Below are 15069 nucleotides of genomic sequence, written 5' to 3'. Positions count from 1 at the left end.
GTTTTATGAAGGTAGGTACCTTGGCGAAAAAACTGCCTTCGTTTCATGAAGGTAGGTACCTTGACAAATATTTGGATTTTGATTTGTGAAGGTGGGTACCTTGGAACTTTACCACGTTTTAGCGTTGCTTGTAGGAGATCTAAACCGGGTCTGAACAACTTTATATCACTTGAAATTCTAATGATGTAGAGCTTCAACAAGAAATCTCGCTAATGTCATATTTCGTGAAAAACTAACCTCATTTTATGATGTTATATACTACTTGAGCCACAGCAAGATGAGGTGTACTCTGGGATACATTCGCCAGAGACACTTTCCACCAGACTTTAGGCACTCATCGTAAGGGAAAGTCCGCGGCTGGAATGAGTGTTCTCTGAAATCCTGGGCGTGCACTCCCAGGATTCACACTTCCAGCCAGTTGGGCCCATCTGTGGTCAGGCGCTGGATTCACCCCGAGAAATCACTTCTCTCCCACAGTCGCCATCCATGTCACACGGGTACAGCCGCGCCGTATCCAAGTCATTCACCAATCAGCATCCAATACAAACTCCAAGTCCAAAGGGTGGCGGCACATCGTCGGCGATTTTCTGGGGACCGCCTCGTGTCAACCGCCCCTCCTGGTCCAGGTACATCAAAGAGGAAATAACTCCGAACCGGTGAATCATGGCCAGGCCACACAAACACAGAGGGCGATCCACCGTCGACTTCGATACGGCCGTCGCACTCTGTCGACTCCCAGGATTTCACTCACTTTGGCGACACCCTGTCTACCCAACGGTTGGTCAGGACCTATCTTCAAGGTTCTCTTCTCAAACGCAAAAACTCCAACGGGCAATGCGCGGTCACATCGCCATTTCACAGATCATCAACATGGCGGAGAGCGTGCCTTCGGACGGCAAGCAAGCGACGGTGCCAGCTCAAGGCACGGCGCCCCCCTGCAGCGCGCCACCTCCGACGCAGCAGCGCACCGGCGACGCTCCTGCGAACACCGCTCCAGCGGGCGGCGGCGGCGACCAGGCGGGCAACTCAGCGTCCAGCAACACTTCGGCGGGCGTCACCAGGACGGGGGAAACTAAGCGCGTCTCCTTCTCCGGCGACGCGGGCAAAACCTCTGACGCGAATATGCGCGAGGCCGATGGCACTGCCTCGGCTGACGCTGCAGCCCAGGAAACTGGTGACGCGAACTCAGAGTCTAAAGCTCCAGACGCAGGCGACACGGCTGCGGATGTGAACCTGGAGGATGCCCCTGAGTTCAAGTTACCACGACACGCGACGCTGGAGGACGTCAGGGGGCTCGTCTTCGCGGGTATGCTTCGGCAGCAGGAGGTGGATGTCCCCGACTTCGTACTCCCTGTGCACCCACCGCATTGGACACTGCCAACCCCGCCGGATCTCAAGACCAACGCATATCTCGTGGGAGTCCCAGGGATCGTGAACGACATTCGCGCGGGTGCATTCGCCATGGAAGGCTACGGCGGCGCGTCTACGCTGATCGGCTTCGAGGAGCTCTCCGACGAGAATCTTCAGGGGTTGAAGGAAGTCTGCGGTGCCAACGCTGGGATCGACGTCCTGTGTCCACGTCGTTCGCCTCTTTCCGCATTCGAGTTGGACAACACCCTGAATTCCATCGGCATTCGACGCGAGATGGCCTCACTCCTGCGTCACTTCAACAGCACAAGGCTCGCTGAGCGCGTGTTCAAGATGACTGGTTACCTGCGTCGAGTCCTCGGGGCCTACCGAAACATGCGTTCTCTGGCTGACTCTCAGCAGGGTTTCACCGCCACTCAGGAAGTAGTCGACACGCGACGCAAGTATAAGGAACTGAAGCGCACCTGGAAATTCACGTGCGACTACTGGTTCTTGGAGGTCCAAGAGGCCCTGGGCAAGGTGGATGATGCTGAATCCAAGTACAAAGTCGCGCTGGGCGAGCAAAAGACGCGGTACCAAGACGAGATTGATTCTCTGGAGTCCGAGAAGGCACAACTCAAGGCGCGCCTTGCCGACTCTGAGGCACAAGTGCGAATCCTGAAATCGCGTCTTGAGTTAGCCACCGTGGACCCCTGGAAGTTCCCTGACTTCCTCCAGGAGCACACAGACTTCACGGGCAATTGGGAGCGTCTCCACGACCTCTTCAATCTCTGCATCAAGGACTCGAAGCCTCCTGAATCCTGGGACACTGTCATCAACGTCACGGCCATGGACAAGCGCAAGGCTGCGGCGGCCCCGTATCCAGAGAAGAGCACGCGTATGCCTCCGTCTTCAGGGTCTGGGTCGTCCGTCGTCCTGAAATTCTGGATCTCACGGGTCCTGGCAGCAAGTCTCGCAGCGGCGCGAAGGCCGGAGGCAAAACTTAGGATTCCAGAAAATCTCAGGGTTCCAAGAACGGTCAAGGCTCCAGAAAATCACGGGACTCTGAGGTGCCAAAAACGCAGTCGAACTCCGCAAGCCCCCAGGTTCACAAGGTCCAGCGTCGTCCCAAGGATCATCAGCCTGGCCGCGACTCTGTGCGTCGCGCCGGCGAGAAGACTGTGGTGTCCAAGGAGGCCGCACACACGATGCTCCCTGGGGGTGTCGTCTGGAAGGAAGTTCGGCCAGACGTGCGTCAGGCTATTCTTGCTGGGCTCAAGTACGACACAGCCATGGAGTGGATCGGCAGCGACCGGGCGGCCCACAGGCATTTCCGACAGCCGCAGCTGATCAAGATGCTCGTGAGTATGATGTACTGGCGTCGTCTCGATCGGACTCCCTGGCGCAAATACGCCCCTGAGGCTTACTACGAAACGGCGGACGAGCGTCTGGACAGGTGCGGTGATGTGCCACCACCCTGGGGGAACCTCGATGGCCCACATGGTGTACCCTGATGAGGACGCCGATTCCACGGTGGACGACATCGAGAACGACCCGGACTATCAGCCTCCCGCCCAGGAACCTGAGGAGAGCGCCTCTAGTAGTAGCTCTGAAGAGGAGGAGGAGGTTCCCCTGAAACTCTGGAGGACGTCGAGGCCGCAGAGGGCGACGACGACGCAGAGGACGACGACAACGCAGAGGACGACAATGGGGTAGAAGAACCCCTGGAAGTCAAGCCTCCTGCTAAGCGCCCCCGTTCTGAGTCAAGCAAGGAACCTCAGGGTTCCAACTCGAAGTCGAAGAAGAAGCGTCGCACGGGAAACAAGAAAGACACGTCTGCCACTCAGGGTTCTAGTGGTACTCAGGGGTCCAAGGCTACATCACGCTCCAAGCATCCGTCGGCACTCGCGCGGAAATCATACTCGGAGCTCACTTCAAGTGAGTTGATGACGGCCGAAGACCCTGAGGACAACGAGACTTCCTGGCGCATCTATGGGGTTCTTGTGCAATACCCAAGCTCGACCAAGAGTGCGTCTTGCCAGACTCCTGGGTTCCCAGAGTACGAGATCCACAAGTATTCGTACGACGTTGTTCACGAGCGCTGGGATCGTGAGGCATACCAAGAAGTCCTGGATTCTGAACCCTGGGAGACTATGCTTCAGGGTCGCTTCCGAGTGTTCTATTTCCATGAGCGAGAGCTGCTCTCCGCGAAAGCGCTCAAGCTGTTGGAGGTCGTCGTGGACGCCATGCACAAGCACGCACAGGCAATCTGGGAGCGCGGGCACTGGGTGCCTATTCCGACTGAAGAACAAGCAGACGCCACCATGGACTCTCAGCGTAAGTCGCGTCGAAACGCGCTACGCAGAGCGTACAAGGCGCTCGTTGAGCGCTCGCACAACACCCCAGGGTTCATCCCGTCGTTGTGGCACGAACCGAGTCTCTGGAAGTTCCCGGACAAGTGCTGCTACTGGATTTGGGGGGATCCCAGGGCCAAGAAACTCGGGGGAGCTAAGTGCAAGGACTTGGACGTCCAGCTAGCGACGTTGGACATTCGTGAGCCCTCTCGAGTCCAATGGAACACGGCGGCTGACGACGATGAGTGGCTCCAATACGTGCCTAACAACATCAAGCGCCACATCAAGCCCCTGGCCATCCGCAAGCTCAACCCACTGTCTCTCAAGCACTCGTGAGAATCCAGGTCCTCACCAGATCCTGGGAACCATCGGGATTTCACATGTCGTAGCATAATTTCCAATAACATATCCAGGATTTCATCTCGATTTCAGAGTCTTCCCCAGAGATTCACCGTCTGTTGACATCGTTCCCCTGGGTCACCCAACTTCGTCTACTGCCTCCAGGTCCTCGTAAAGCTCGCCGCCTTGATCTTCTGTCTCACCACTTCACACAATGCCGAAGCCTCAGCAATATCACCTTCTCCATAATCAAATCAATTCAAATCACATTCACGTTCTCCATCCCCAATATTCACACATTCCGTCGATTTTCCCCAGAGTTTCACAGTGTCACCCAGGGTTTCCCCTGAGAATCACATGTAACTCTGGGTCATTGCCACCCCAGACTGCTAGACTCCTGGGTGATCATCTCCAGCCTGCATGGCCTGGAAACGGGCTCGCGCTCTTGCGCCTTGATTGAACTCGTAGAGCAGGGCGCCACAGTTGAGCTTCGACACAGGCAGCCACTCGGCCTCATCGTACCCCTTCCACTTTACAAGGTACTCGCGAATACGTCTCGCTGTCCGGGTCCGCTTAGTCCAGCGCAAATCCAGGATTCGCTCAACTTCGTACTCGTCGTTCGCAGTGTCGGGCTCCCAATTGTCTTCAGGCAGCAGCGCCGCATCAAAGTCATCATCCTCGTCCACGTCGATCTCCACAGTGGGTCGCTTCGGGAATAGTGCTCTGGGTTTCAAACAGCTCACGTGTACCCAGGGGTTCACGCGATACCCTGTGTTCTCGACCCTGAGTTTCACGCGGAAGTTGTCATGGATTTCCTGGATTCTGAAGGGACCATGCCACATGTGAGCCAGTTTGCGGCTCAGCCCGGGCTGCACCTTCGGTATATACAGCCACACAGCCACCCAGCATCACCGACTGCGAATCCTGCCTTCAGTCGTTCGGACAGCTCTCACCACTTCCTGGTTTGTTCGGCAGAGCGCGCCCGCTTGGCCTTCTTCTGGAGATTCTCAGCGCAAGCTTGTGCATAACTGTAGTCACGCTGTAGCTTCCTGGGCCACTCGTACGCGGTGCGCTCCTGGATACTTGAAGGCCTGGGTCCCAGCATTGCAGACACAGTACCGTGTGCGTCCTAGCCGTGCGCCAGAAAAAAACGGAGTGTCCAGGCGAGTGGCATCGAACGATGTATTCAGGGCAAATATCAAGCGCTCAGCATGGTCGTCCCAGTCACTCTGGTCCGCTTCTGCAATGTACGCTCGAATGCTGCGCACGACGGTCTGCACCGACCGCTCTTGCTGTCCGTTCGCCTGGGGGCGGTACGCCAGAGTGGCCCGCTGCTTTCTACCCAGAAGTTCACGGAAGCGCGTGAACACCTCACTCATGAACCTTGGGTCTTGGTCGTGCCTCAGCATCGAGCTCGCGCCGAATCTCCTGAAGGCCTGCTCTTCGTACATTTCAGCGACGTCTTGGGCTGTGGTGGAACTCATGGGTTTGCACATGACGAATCCTGAGAACGCATCCTGAAAAAGCAACAGGCTTGAGCGTGCGACAGCTTCGTCGTGTCGCCCTTCAGGAAATCATTGAGTCGCAGCAGGTGATCAGCTTTGTCCTGGTGCACTTTGATGCGTCGCCAGCGTTCAGCCTGGTATTCCAAAGGTCCCATGGGTTCGCTTTGGGCTTCGGTCTCCTGAGTCTGTGCCCGAGTCATCACTGCGAACACTTTAGCCGCCGCAGGCAACGGAGCGCACTCAGGTCCAGGGATACCCAGAGTTTCGACACCCTGAGAATCACTCCCTTGAATTCCAACGTTCAATAACACCTTCGGTTTTACCAACTTCTCGTGAATCTTGGACACCAACTGCAGATGTGTTCGTTCTTCAGCATCCTCCACCTTCCAGAATTCACCAAGCGCGAGGGGCTTAGACGTCAGGTAGTCTGCAGCCTGGTTGAATTCTCGCTTGACATGCACCAGCCGCACAGACTTGAACTTCGTCTTCAGCACTTCATACTCGGCCAGCTTCCTCTGGAGATTTGGCTGATTGCAGTTGATGAGACCCTGGGCTTGCTGGATGGCAATCCTGGAGTCCCCAACCCCAACGACATCCTGAATTCCACGCTCGATCGCCTGAGTGAGGCCCTTCAGAAGTCCATGATACTCAGCGTCATTCACAGTCACGTTCTCCAGGATGAATCCCTGGGCATCCAGGATTTCCCAACCGGGGACATGCCACAGAATGCAGCCGCAGCTCCCTTGTCGCGTGGAGGTCTTAGCGGCGCCATCGAAACTCAGAATACACCCCTCATAATCCGCTTCCAGCATTTCCATACTGATAGGCACTGGAGGTTTGACGCGCCCCTTGGCTGGGATCAAGTTTTCAGCGATATCATCCAAGTGTTCTCTGGGGGTAATACCCGCACCCAGAATTGCAGCCAAGCCGTCTTTATCCCGTTGAACTATGCGTATCTCCAGGTTCCAGTGGGACAACTTCAGACCCCACTTCACCGTTCGACCGTCTGCCGACTGCAAAGTCAGCAACCACTTCAACACAGAGTATCGCGTGTAGACAACGATCTTAGGGCTGCCTTCAACCAGAGTGCGAAACACCTCCAGGACTCTCAGGATAGCGATCACCTCCTTCTCCGCAATGTGATACCGCAGCTCAGCGTCATTCAGGACGCGTCCGGTGAATCGAACCGGATGCACAATCCCGTCGTACTCCTGGCCCAACACAGCGGATGCTGCCCACGGGTTCGCGTGGGGAATAATCACGTAGGGCATTGAACGATCAGGATGTCTGAGTAACGGAGTCGAAACAATCTTGCGCTTCAGGATTTCAAAGGCTTCCTGGGCTCTCGACAGGTCTCTCCTGAATTTCACCTGTTCCTCAGTCAGCTCGTACAGGACGGCCGCGATCATGGGTAGATCTTCAATGAACTTGTTGTAGTAATTCAGACTCCCCATGAAACTCTGGACGTCTTTCAGTGTCGTCGGGAACGGCAAGTCTTGGACCCCCTTCGCGACTTTAGGGGTCGCCCGGATACCCTCAGCAATAATCTTATGGGAGAGGTACGGAATGGACAACTTCCCGAATTCACTCTTGGGAAGACTCACAGAGATATTCCAGTAACGTAGTCGGAAGAGCAGCGCGTTCAGATCCTGGCACATCCGCTCCCAAGTAGGCGCACCATGGGCGATGTCGTCAATATACGAGCTTCGACCCAGGACAGGGCCCATCAGAGAGGGAGCCGGGATGTTACGCTGAAAAACAGTCATCTCGTCCTTCAACACTGAAAGTCGCGGTGCATTTTCACCTGAAACTCTGGGCTCCGTTTTATGTAAGGACCAGGGCGGCTACCCCTGGTCTCATATGAGCCACTCAAATGCAAGTCAACGCCTGATTGGCTGAAATGGGGTCTGGCTCCCCCAATTCAGCCAATCACGATGACCGTCAGTACACGCTAGCCGTGTACTGACTTAACTACTTTATGTACTGTCAATCTACCTACTTATGTAAATGGGGCCCATTACATCACCCCCCCTCTCAAAGTTGCGCTTACGCAACGTAAGCGCAAAAGACACATTTCCGAAAGAACACTCGAAGAACACCATGGACGACCGAGGCGGCGGAGGGACGGCGCTCGTGCCACCGAGCGACACAGGACGACGCAAGAGCAGCAAGCTTACACACACCGAGACATCTCGTCGGCGCACACGCCGAAGCAATGCGCAGCGCCCCAAGTGGCCGCGGACATCCACGGACACCCGAAGGGACGGCGGTCGTGGCAACGACGCAGCATGGGAAGCGACACCAACGCTTGACGACAAGCGCAACTGTGATGCGCACAGAGCGGAGAACCGGCGAGTGTCGAGACACAGGATGGCGATCAGCGTGGCGTGGCTCCTCGCTACGACCCTTCGAAGTAACTCCCGACGAAGAGTCGCGTAACCGTCGACTCGAACGGACGGAACAGCGAGACCAGCTTGGACATCTTCGACACCGGCGATCATCGGTGGAGCGGTGTAGTGGGCAAGCGCTCGCCGTGCTGAGCTGTGACGCGTGGGTTCGATCCCCACGCGAATCCTTCTTGCCACTTGCCATGCGCAGTCGCTCCAAGCTTGATCAGGTCGGGTGGTCCGTCGTGGGGACTCGGAAGTCCAGCTAGCGCAGTGGTCGAACGCTGCGCCACCAAGGCGGAGGTCACCGGTTCGAGTCCGGCGGTCGTCGTCAGGTTTTCTTCTTAGTCTTCGCGGTGAACGCCACCGCGAGCTTGCGGTGGGGGTCCACTTCCATCATCACGCTCACTTGAGGCTTCAGCTTCCGCGGGGAGCTCCGTGGTCTCTTCAGCAGCAGCGACCTTCGCCTCATAGTCACGAACAACATCGGGGACATCCCGAAGAAGAGCTGCACGCGTCTCCCACGTGTCCTCGTCAGGTGGAAACCCAGAGATGGGTCCTCGTGGCAAACGATGCGGTCCACAATCCAGCGCGCTTCACCCGCCGAGTCGACAATCGGAGAAGGACCATCGCGACGGTACAGGCTTGGGTGATGGGTGTTGACGTCGCGAGTAGCCTCGGGTACATTACCCGCCAGTGAATCCTGGTGATCAGAGGTCGGAATATCGGCAGTATAATATCGCTTGAGGCGCCCGACGTAGAAAGTCGGGTGAAGACGCAGCGACGACGGGATGTCCAGTGTGTACGCGGCGCCGAGGACCTTGATCACCTTGAACGGGCCGATGAAGCGCGGCGCGAGCTTCTTGGCACCGAGGTTGGTCACTGCGGAGGAGCGGATGCCTTCGGTGGACAGTAACACACGGTCACCCGTGCGAAATGAAGTCTTGTTCTTGCGCCCACGCTTTTCTGTGTTTTCCTTCTGCTTGTCTACTGCAGCTTGCAGTGCGTCCCGCACGAAACGTTTGATTGCCTGACGCTGCTGCACAAACTCGGAGACCGCGGAGTGGTCTGCGGGGCCCGCTGAGGACTTCGGTGCGTAGTTAGCGGGAATAGCCGGTTGCTGCTTTGTCGCTGGTGCGCCAGCGGGATCGATCAGAGTGCGCTCCGTCCAGTCTGCGAGCGGCGTCACCGCACTGCGCGGTGCAGTCAGGGCCTTCTTCAGTTGGGATCGTGTCACTGCATTCGCGCTTGATTCGGTCACTGGTAAGCGTGGCGGCGCCGGTGATTCGACCGGCGACGACTCTGCCGGCGTCTTGGTTGGCGGTGAGTCTTTAGCGGCAGCTCCTCCCCCATCAAGCGTAGAGGCACGAGCCGCCGTGGGTTGGCTCATAGCAAGCATAGCGGGTACACGCGGGTGGCGCGCGGAGCTCACGAAGAATGGAGTCATGCCCGTCGACGAGTGCTCGGCGTTGTTCAGAGCGAACTCGGTCAGGGGCAGGAAGGCGCTCCAGCTCGGGAACGACGTAGCGTAGCTGCGGAGCACGTCTTCGACGACGCGGTTGACGCGTTCGGTTTGTCCATCCGTCTCCGGGTGAGCCGCGGTGGACATCACCAGCTTCGTTCCAAGCAACTTGAACTGCTCCGTCCAAAATGCGGACGTGAACCTCGGATCCCGATCCGAGACGATGGAGTCGGGCAGACCATGAAGGCGGAAGGCGGCGTCGACGAAGTGGGCTGCGGACTCTTCCGTAGTAACCGTGGCAGCCACGGGAACGAGATGCACCATCTTGCTGAACCTGTCGACGAAAACGAGGACTCCCGTGCGCCCGTTCGAGTCGGGTGGAAGACCAAAGACGAAGTCCATCGAGTCGGAGCGCCAGGCTTCCGTGGGGGCCGGAAGTGGACGCAGCGGAGCCTGCGATGACGGCGGGGGCTTTACTCGCTGGCAGATCTCGCAAGTGCGCACCCACTTGTACAAGTGGGGCCAGAAGAAGTCTCGCGCCACCGCCGCGAAGGTCTTTTCGCGTCCCAAGTGACCCCCGATCGGAGCGTCGTGGTACTCATGGATGATACGGGCGCGAAGGTGTTCGTCATTCGGCCCTACCACTCTCAGGGCATCGAATCGGTCGATGGTGTACGTCAGCAGGGAGCCATCAAGCCGATATCGCTCGACGTGGCTGCGGGTCGAGCGCGACAGAGCCTTCAATGTCGCCTCGCATGGAGAGCGGAGGTGGGCCAGGATGCTGGCGTACTGCGCGTCATGCTCGTACGCTGCGGCGATCTTGTCCCGAAGCGGCATCTTGGGGGCGCCGCTCGTCAGGTTCAACCCCGACGTCACACACGCCGCACACGCGTCTTCATCATCTTCGTCAGCTGCCTGGCGCTCGAGGCCTTCACGTGGGTCGTAGTCTGGACGCCGAGACAGCGCGTCGGCGAGGATATTGTTCTTGCCAGGCTTGTAGTGCACCACGAAGTTGTACTCGGAGAAGAAAGACAGCCAGCGGGCCATGCGCTGGGACAGATGCGGGGATTTCATCGCAGTTCGCAGCGATGCGTGGTCGGTGTAGACCGCAAACGTCTGCTCTCCGAGCCGGTAGACCCTAAACTTGACCAATGTGTAGCGCATGGCGAGGAGCTCCCTGTCGTGCACTGGTCCGCCGGCTTGAGCTGGCGGGACTGGTAGCTGATCACCCGCTCACGACCCTCCTCGTCGAACTGCATCAGGGCACACCCGATGGCAAAGTCGCTTGCGTCGCAGACGACGTGGAATGGCTTCGAATCGTCTGCGAGCATCAAGACAGGGGCGGATGACAGACTCCTCTTCACCGAGCCAAATGCGGCTTGGTGCTCTTCTCGCCACGACCACGTGGTGTCCTTCTTCAGCAGCGACGACAGTGGCTGGATAAACTTCGCGTAGTCCTTGGTGTACTTGTGCAAGTAGTTGGCCATGCCTAGCCACTGACGAAGCTCCGTGGGACTCGTGGGGGTCGGCCAAGAGCAGATTGACTCAACCTTCTCAGGGTCGGCGCGGACTCCATCCTTGCTCACGTCGCAGCCCAACACCGGGATCTCCGGTGCGCAGAACACGAACTTCTTCAAGTTGGCGTAGAGCTTGTTCTGCCTCATCACCTGGAAGACTTGCCGCAGGTGCTTCAGGTGGACTTCGACAGCGCTGAGGTCACCTACGGCGCGACTGTGCACGAAGATATCATCGAAATAGCTCGGTGCGAAGTCACGGAGCGGACGCAGCACATGGGAGACCATGCGGTTAAACGTGGCCGGCGCGTTCTTCAGACCTTGGGGCATCACCAGCCACTCCCAGAGCATGCTGCTCGGAGTGCTTACCGCTGTGAGAGGTATGTCACACTCTCGCATGAGTATCTGGTAGAACCCATCGGTCCGATCGATGGCGCTATAGATCACACTTCCTGCCATAGAGTCCAGCACCATGTCCTTGCGCGGGATTGGCGTCTGCGCGGGTATGGTGACATCGTTCAACTTGTTGAACGCGTGAACCATGCGCCACCCGCCCGTTGCCTTCTTGACAGAAAAGGTCGGGCTGGAGTGTGGCGAGATGCTTTCGCGCACGTGACCTGCCCGGCGGCGGCTCTCGAAGAAGTCGTCGATGGCCTTCACCTGGTCACGTGGAAGTGGCCACTGCCGCGTCACGCAGTACTTCGTCCCAGGCGCGAGGTCGATCTCGTGGCGCACGCCTCGGTCCGCCGGGAGCTCAGCGGGGATCTTGTCGGGGAAGATGTCCGCGTACTCGCGGGCAGTTTCGTACACGGGGTTACCGGAATCACGCAGAGCTTCCCAGGACTGCGCCGCGAAGCGCTCCTCGCGCGCTGACTTGGGCTCGGGGTGCTTGGGCCTCGACGGCGCATCCTCGACCTTGACCGCGTGCAGCGTATCCACCGGGACCGCCTCGGTGATCAGACACACTTGCTCGATCTCGCCTGCCTTCAGGTCTCGCAGGAAGTTCTTCCTGGAGAGTCCTGGGAGACGCGTGATTGTGTTGGCATCGCGAGGCGGACTCGCGACTTCGATGACGCGCGATCGTCGTGGAGCGCCCTCCACGTAGTCAAGAGCGCACACCGATTCCTTCGGTGGGTTCTCAGTCGCTGACGGTTCTCGACGGGGCTTCAGGCGGCGTCGCTTGGATTTCTTCTTTCGCTTCGAGCGGGCGCTCGAAGAAGACGCATCGCTCTCGCTCGACGATGATTCACCCTCTTCTAGGTGTGAGAGGCCACGCTCGATCACACCGGCGGTACGCGGCTGCACCACGCTCTCAGCCGCAACATCATTGTGCGGGAGCGACTCATGCTCGACCGCCTGCTCAACTTGTGGCGGGAATCCAGGCTCGACCGCCGTCCCATTGTGCGACGGGAACCCACGCTCGACCGTTGACATCGTGCTCGACGGGAACCCACGCTTGACCGTCGACATCTTGCTCGACGGGAACCCATGCTCGACCGTCGACTCGTTACTCGACGGGAACTCATGCTCGACCGTCGACTCGTTGCTCGACGGGAACTCATGCTCGACCGCCAATATGTAGCTCGACGGGAACCCATGCTCGACCGCCGACTTGTTCTCACTGTGTGGGAGCGCACGTCGCTCGACCACGCGTCCGTCATCGCGCCCACGCGATATCACCCGGACATAATCATCATCCAACAGCACGGCACATGCCAGACAGAGAGAGTCATCGCTCGCTCTGTGCACAACTTGCGTCGTGGCTGTCTTGTCCACGACGGTAACGTGAGGCCAGTCTCTTGGAGCCAACAAGAGATGCGTCAACACTTCACGTACGTCGAAGCCACTTCGACGCTTGACTGACCGAGCCAGCCAGTCAATCTCTGGCTGATACCGTGCAAGCCACGGGATCCCCAGAATGCAGTCGAACGCGTAATGTATCTCGATCACCAGGAAGTCGTCGTTGCTGCGAAAGCCGTCGAACGTGTACGGCAGGGACACCTCGCGTCGGGCGACGCGGTGGGCCTTGCCATCCACAAGCTTGACTTCCACCTCGCCCGGACCCTTCCGGACGCGAACGCTCGCAGGAAGCACCGCCAGACACGACGCGCGCAAGAAGTTGTTTGTCGCTCCTGAGTCGAGGAGCGCGCGCAGTGGACGTCGGGCGCCGGCGACATGGAGGCTGACGATGATCAGCCTCGAGTCGCTACTCGTAGTGGTAGCATTAAAACGTGCATATAGCACGGGAGGGATAGAAGGCTGGGCTGCCACCGGAAAACCCGGACCTTCGTTCCATCCAGTAGGGCGCCCCGCACCTACTGGCTCCGGCCGTTTTTTGGTTGGACGGCCGGGCTAGCGTCGGCATCGACGTGCGCGAGAACTGGGGCTGGCGCGCGGCACTCTACCAATCTTCCGGCAGCGGAAGCAAATCAGAGGACGAGCGCTCCGACCTCCTTCCCCACCATAAGCTGAGCCCCGTCGATCACCCGACGCCTCAATTGCGTCGATTTCCATGGGCACGGGTGCGGATACCCGAGAGACGTCCGGCATAGGGCGCGCGTACGATGCCGACACCACGTAGCCCTCGCGGAGCGCGAGGGCGAATGCCTCCTCGAGCGAGGAGGGTTCGGCTCTCATGAGACAGTACCGCTTCATGCCTTCGCGCATCCCGAACGCAAAGACATGCACCTGAGATGTCATGTCAATGGGGTGGGTGACAATGTACGACGCAAGGTGTCGTGTCTTCTGGACGTAGTCGTGCATGGACATCTTGCCTTGTTTGAGGGCGAAGAACTCAGCACGAACGCGCGACTCGTCTTGGGGCGGCTCGAACGCGAGCCGGAGGTCAATCTGGAGCGCATCCAAGGAACGCGTGCTGGTCGACGACGAGGCCCACTCCTTGGCCTTCCCGGACAGCCGGGAGAGTAGGAAGTTGAACTTGGCCGCCGGCGCTTCAATCATGCGCGAGGCGATAGCGATGTCGATCTCGCGGAACCAGCGGTTCAGCGGAATCCGGTCGTCACCCACACCGGAGTATGTCGATGTCTCGAGTTTGACGACGTCGATCCTCGAGGAGCGCGAGGGAGTTGTGACCCGCCGATTCGCGTCGGCGAGCTCGCGTTCCATGAATTCTTGGGAAGCTTGGCGCTGTTGTTCCGGCATCGCTGAGCTCAGCAGCGAGGTGACAACAGCCTCTCCGGACACCGCCGCGAGGCGGTGGAGAGCTTCCCACTCAATCCGCGTGAGATGGGGGAAGGCACCATGCACCAGGGTTGCCCCTGAAGGTCCGGACGTCAGGACTTGGCTCATCTTGGTCTTGGTCGTTGGAAGGACTACAAAGTGCTTCCAGGTGTAACGGGCCAGGTGTGTGTCCGTTACTAGCTTACACGTAGCGATGAGGAAGCTTAGTTAAGACTCGGATTTAATGAGACCAAGCAGTCAGTCTTGGGTAAAATCAACTCCGTTTTATGTAAGGACCAGGGCGGCTACCCCTGGTCTCATGTGAGCCACTCAATGCAGGTCAACGCCTGATTGGCTGAAATGGGGTCTGGCTCCCCCAATTCAGCCAATCACGATGACCGTCAGTACACGCTAGCCGTGTACTGACTTAACTACTTTATGTACTGTCAATCTACCTACTTATGTAAATGGGGCCCATTGCACCCCCGCATCTCTGAGATCGGGATATCCCAGTATTCTTCGACAGCACCCTGAGAATCGTCGTCATCCACCTCGAATCCCAGAGAATCACCTTCCTCGCCCCGCTGACCCTGAGAATCACTGCCAACTTCAACCTGTAAACTCAGGGTTTCGGCGGCCGTATCATCTCCAGGACTCATGCACTCTGGGATTCCGACAGTCTGCGAGGCAGCATCGGTCACCGCATCCTTCAGAGCGTCACCTAAGTCACTCGTATCAACCGCAACGTCTCGGAACTCAGGAGGGTCTCCAGGGAGCACTTCTTCGGTCTGAGTTGCAGCGTCTTCCGCGAAACGCACGCGACGCGTCTCCGGTTTCCTGAGAATCGAGGCAAGCAGTGCCATGTCGGGGCCCTTAGCAGGTCGCGGCAGAATCTTCGTAGGCCACTGATACTCTGGGGTCTCGACACAGGATGGCTCCAGCGCAGCCCGGCGTTCCGCACGAAGTCTGCCCTCACGTGAC

General features: G+C 58.3%; 1 protein-coding gene and 1 pseudogene across 2 annotated transcripts; both read left to right on the top strand.

Annotated features, from left to right (window-relative positions):
- Positions 1-834: 834 nt before the first annotated feature.
- Positions 835-4037, top strand: PHYSODRAFT_342736 (hypothetical protein; the record flags this gene model as incomplete). The annotated part of the gene is made up of 4 exons (XM_009541224.1): positions 835-2304; positions 2373-2712; positions 2804-2973; positions 3003-4037. 4 exons carry the CDS (start codon positions 835-837, stop codon positions 4035-4037), a joined length of 3015 nt encoding a protein of 1004 aa, XP_009539519.1.
- A 4154-nt stretch (positions 4038-8191) lies between these two features.
- On the top strand, positions 8192-8263 carry PHYSODRAFT_t1632 (annotated as a pseudogene). Its single transcript has one exon. The product of its transcript is annotated as a tRNA-OTHER (tRNA).
- The last annotated feature ends 6806 nt before the right edge of the window (positions 8264-15069 follow it).

Source organism: Phytophthora sojae, assembly GCF_000149755.1.
Source record: "Phytophthora sojae unplaced genomic scaffold PHYSOscaffold_20, whole genome shotgun sequence".
Classification (NCBI taxonomy): Eukaryota; Oomycota; class Peronosporomycetes; order Peronosporales; family Peronosporaceae; genus Phytophthora; species Phytophthora sojae.
This window is presented reverse-complemented; position numbering and strand designations above follow the sequence as displayed.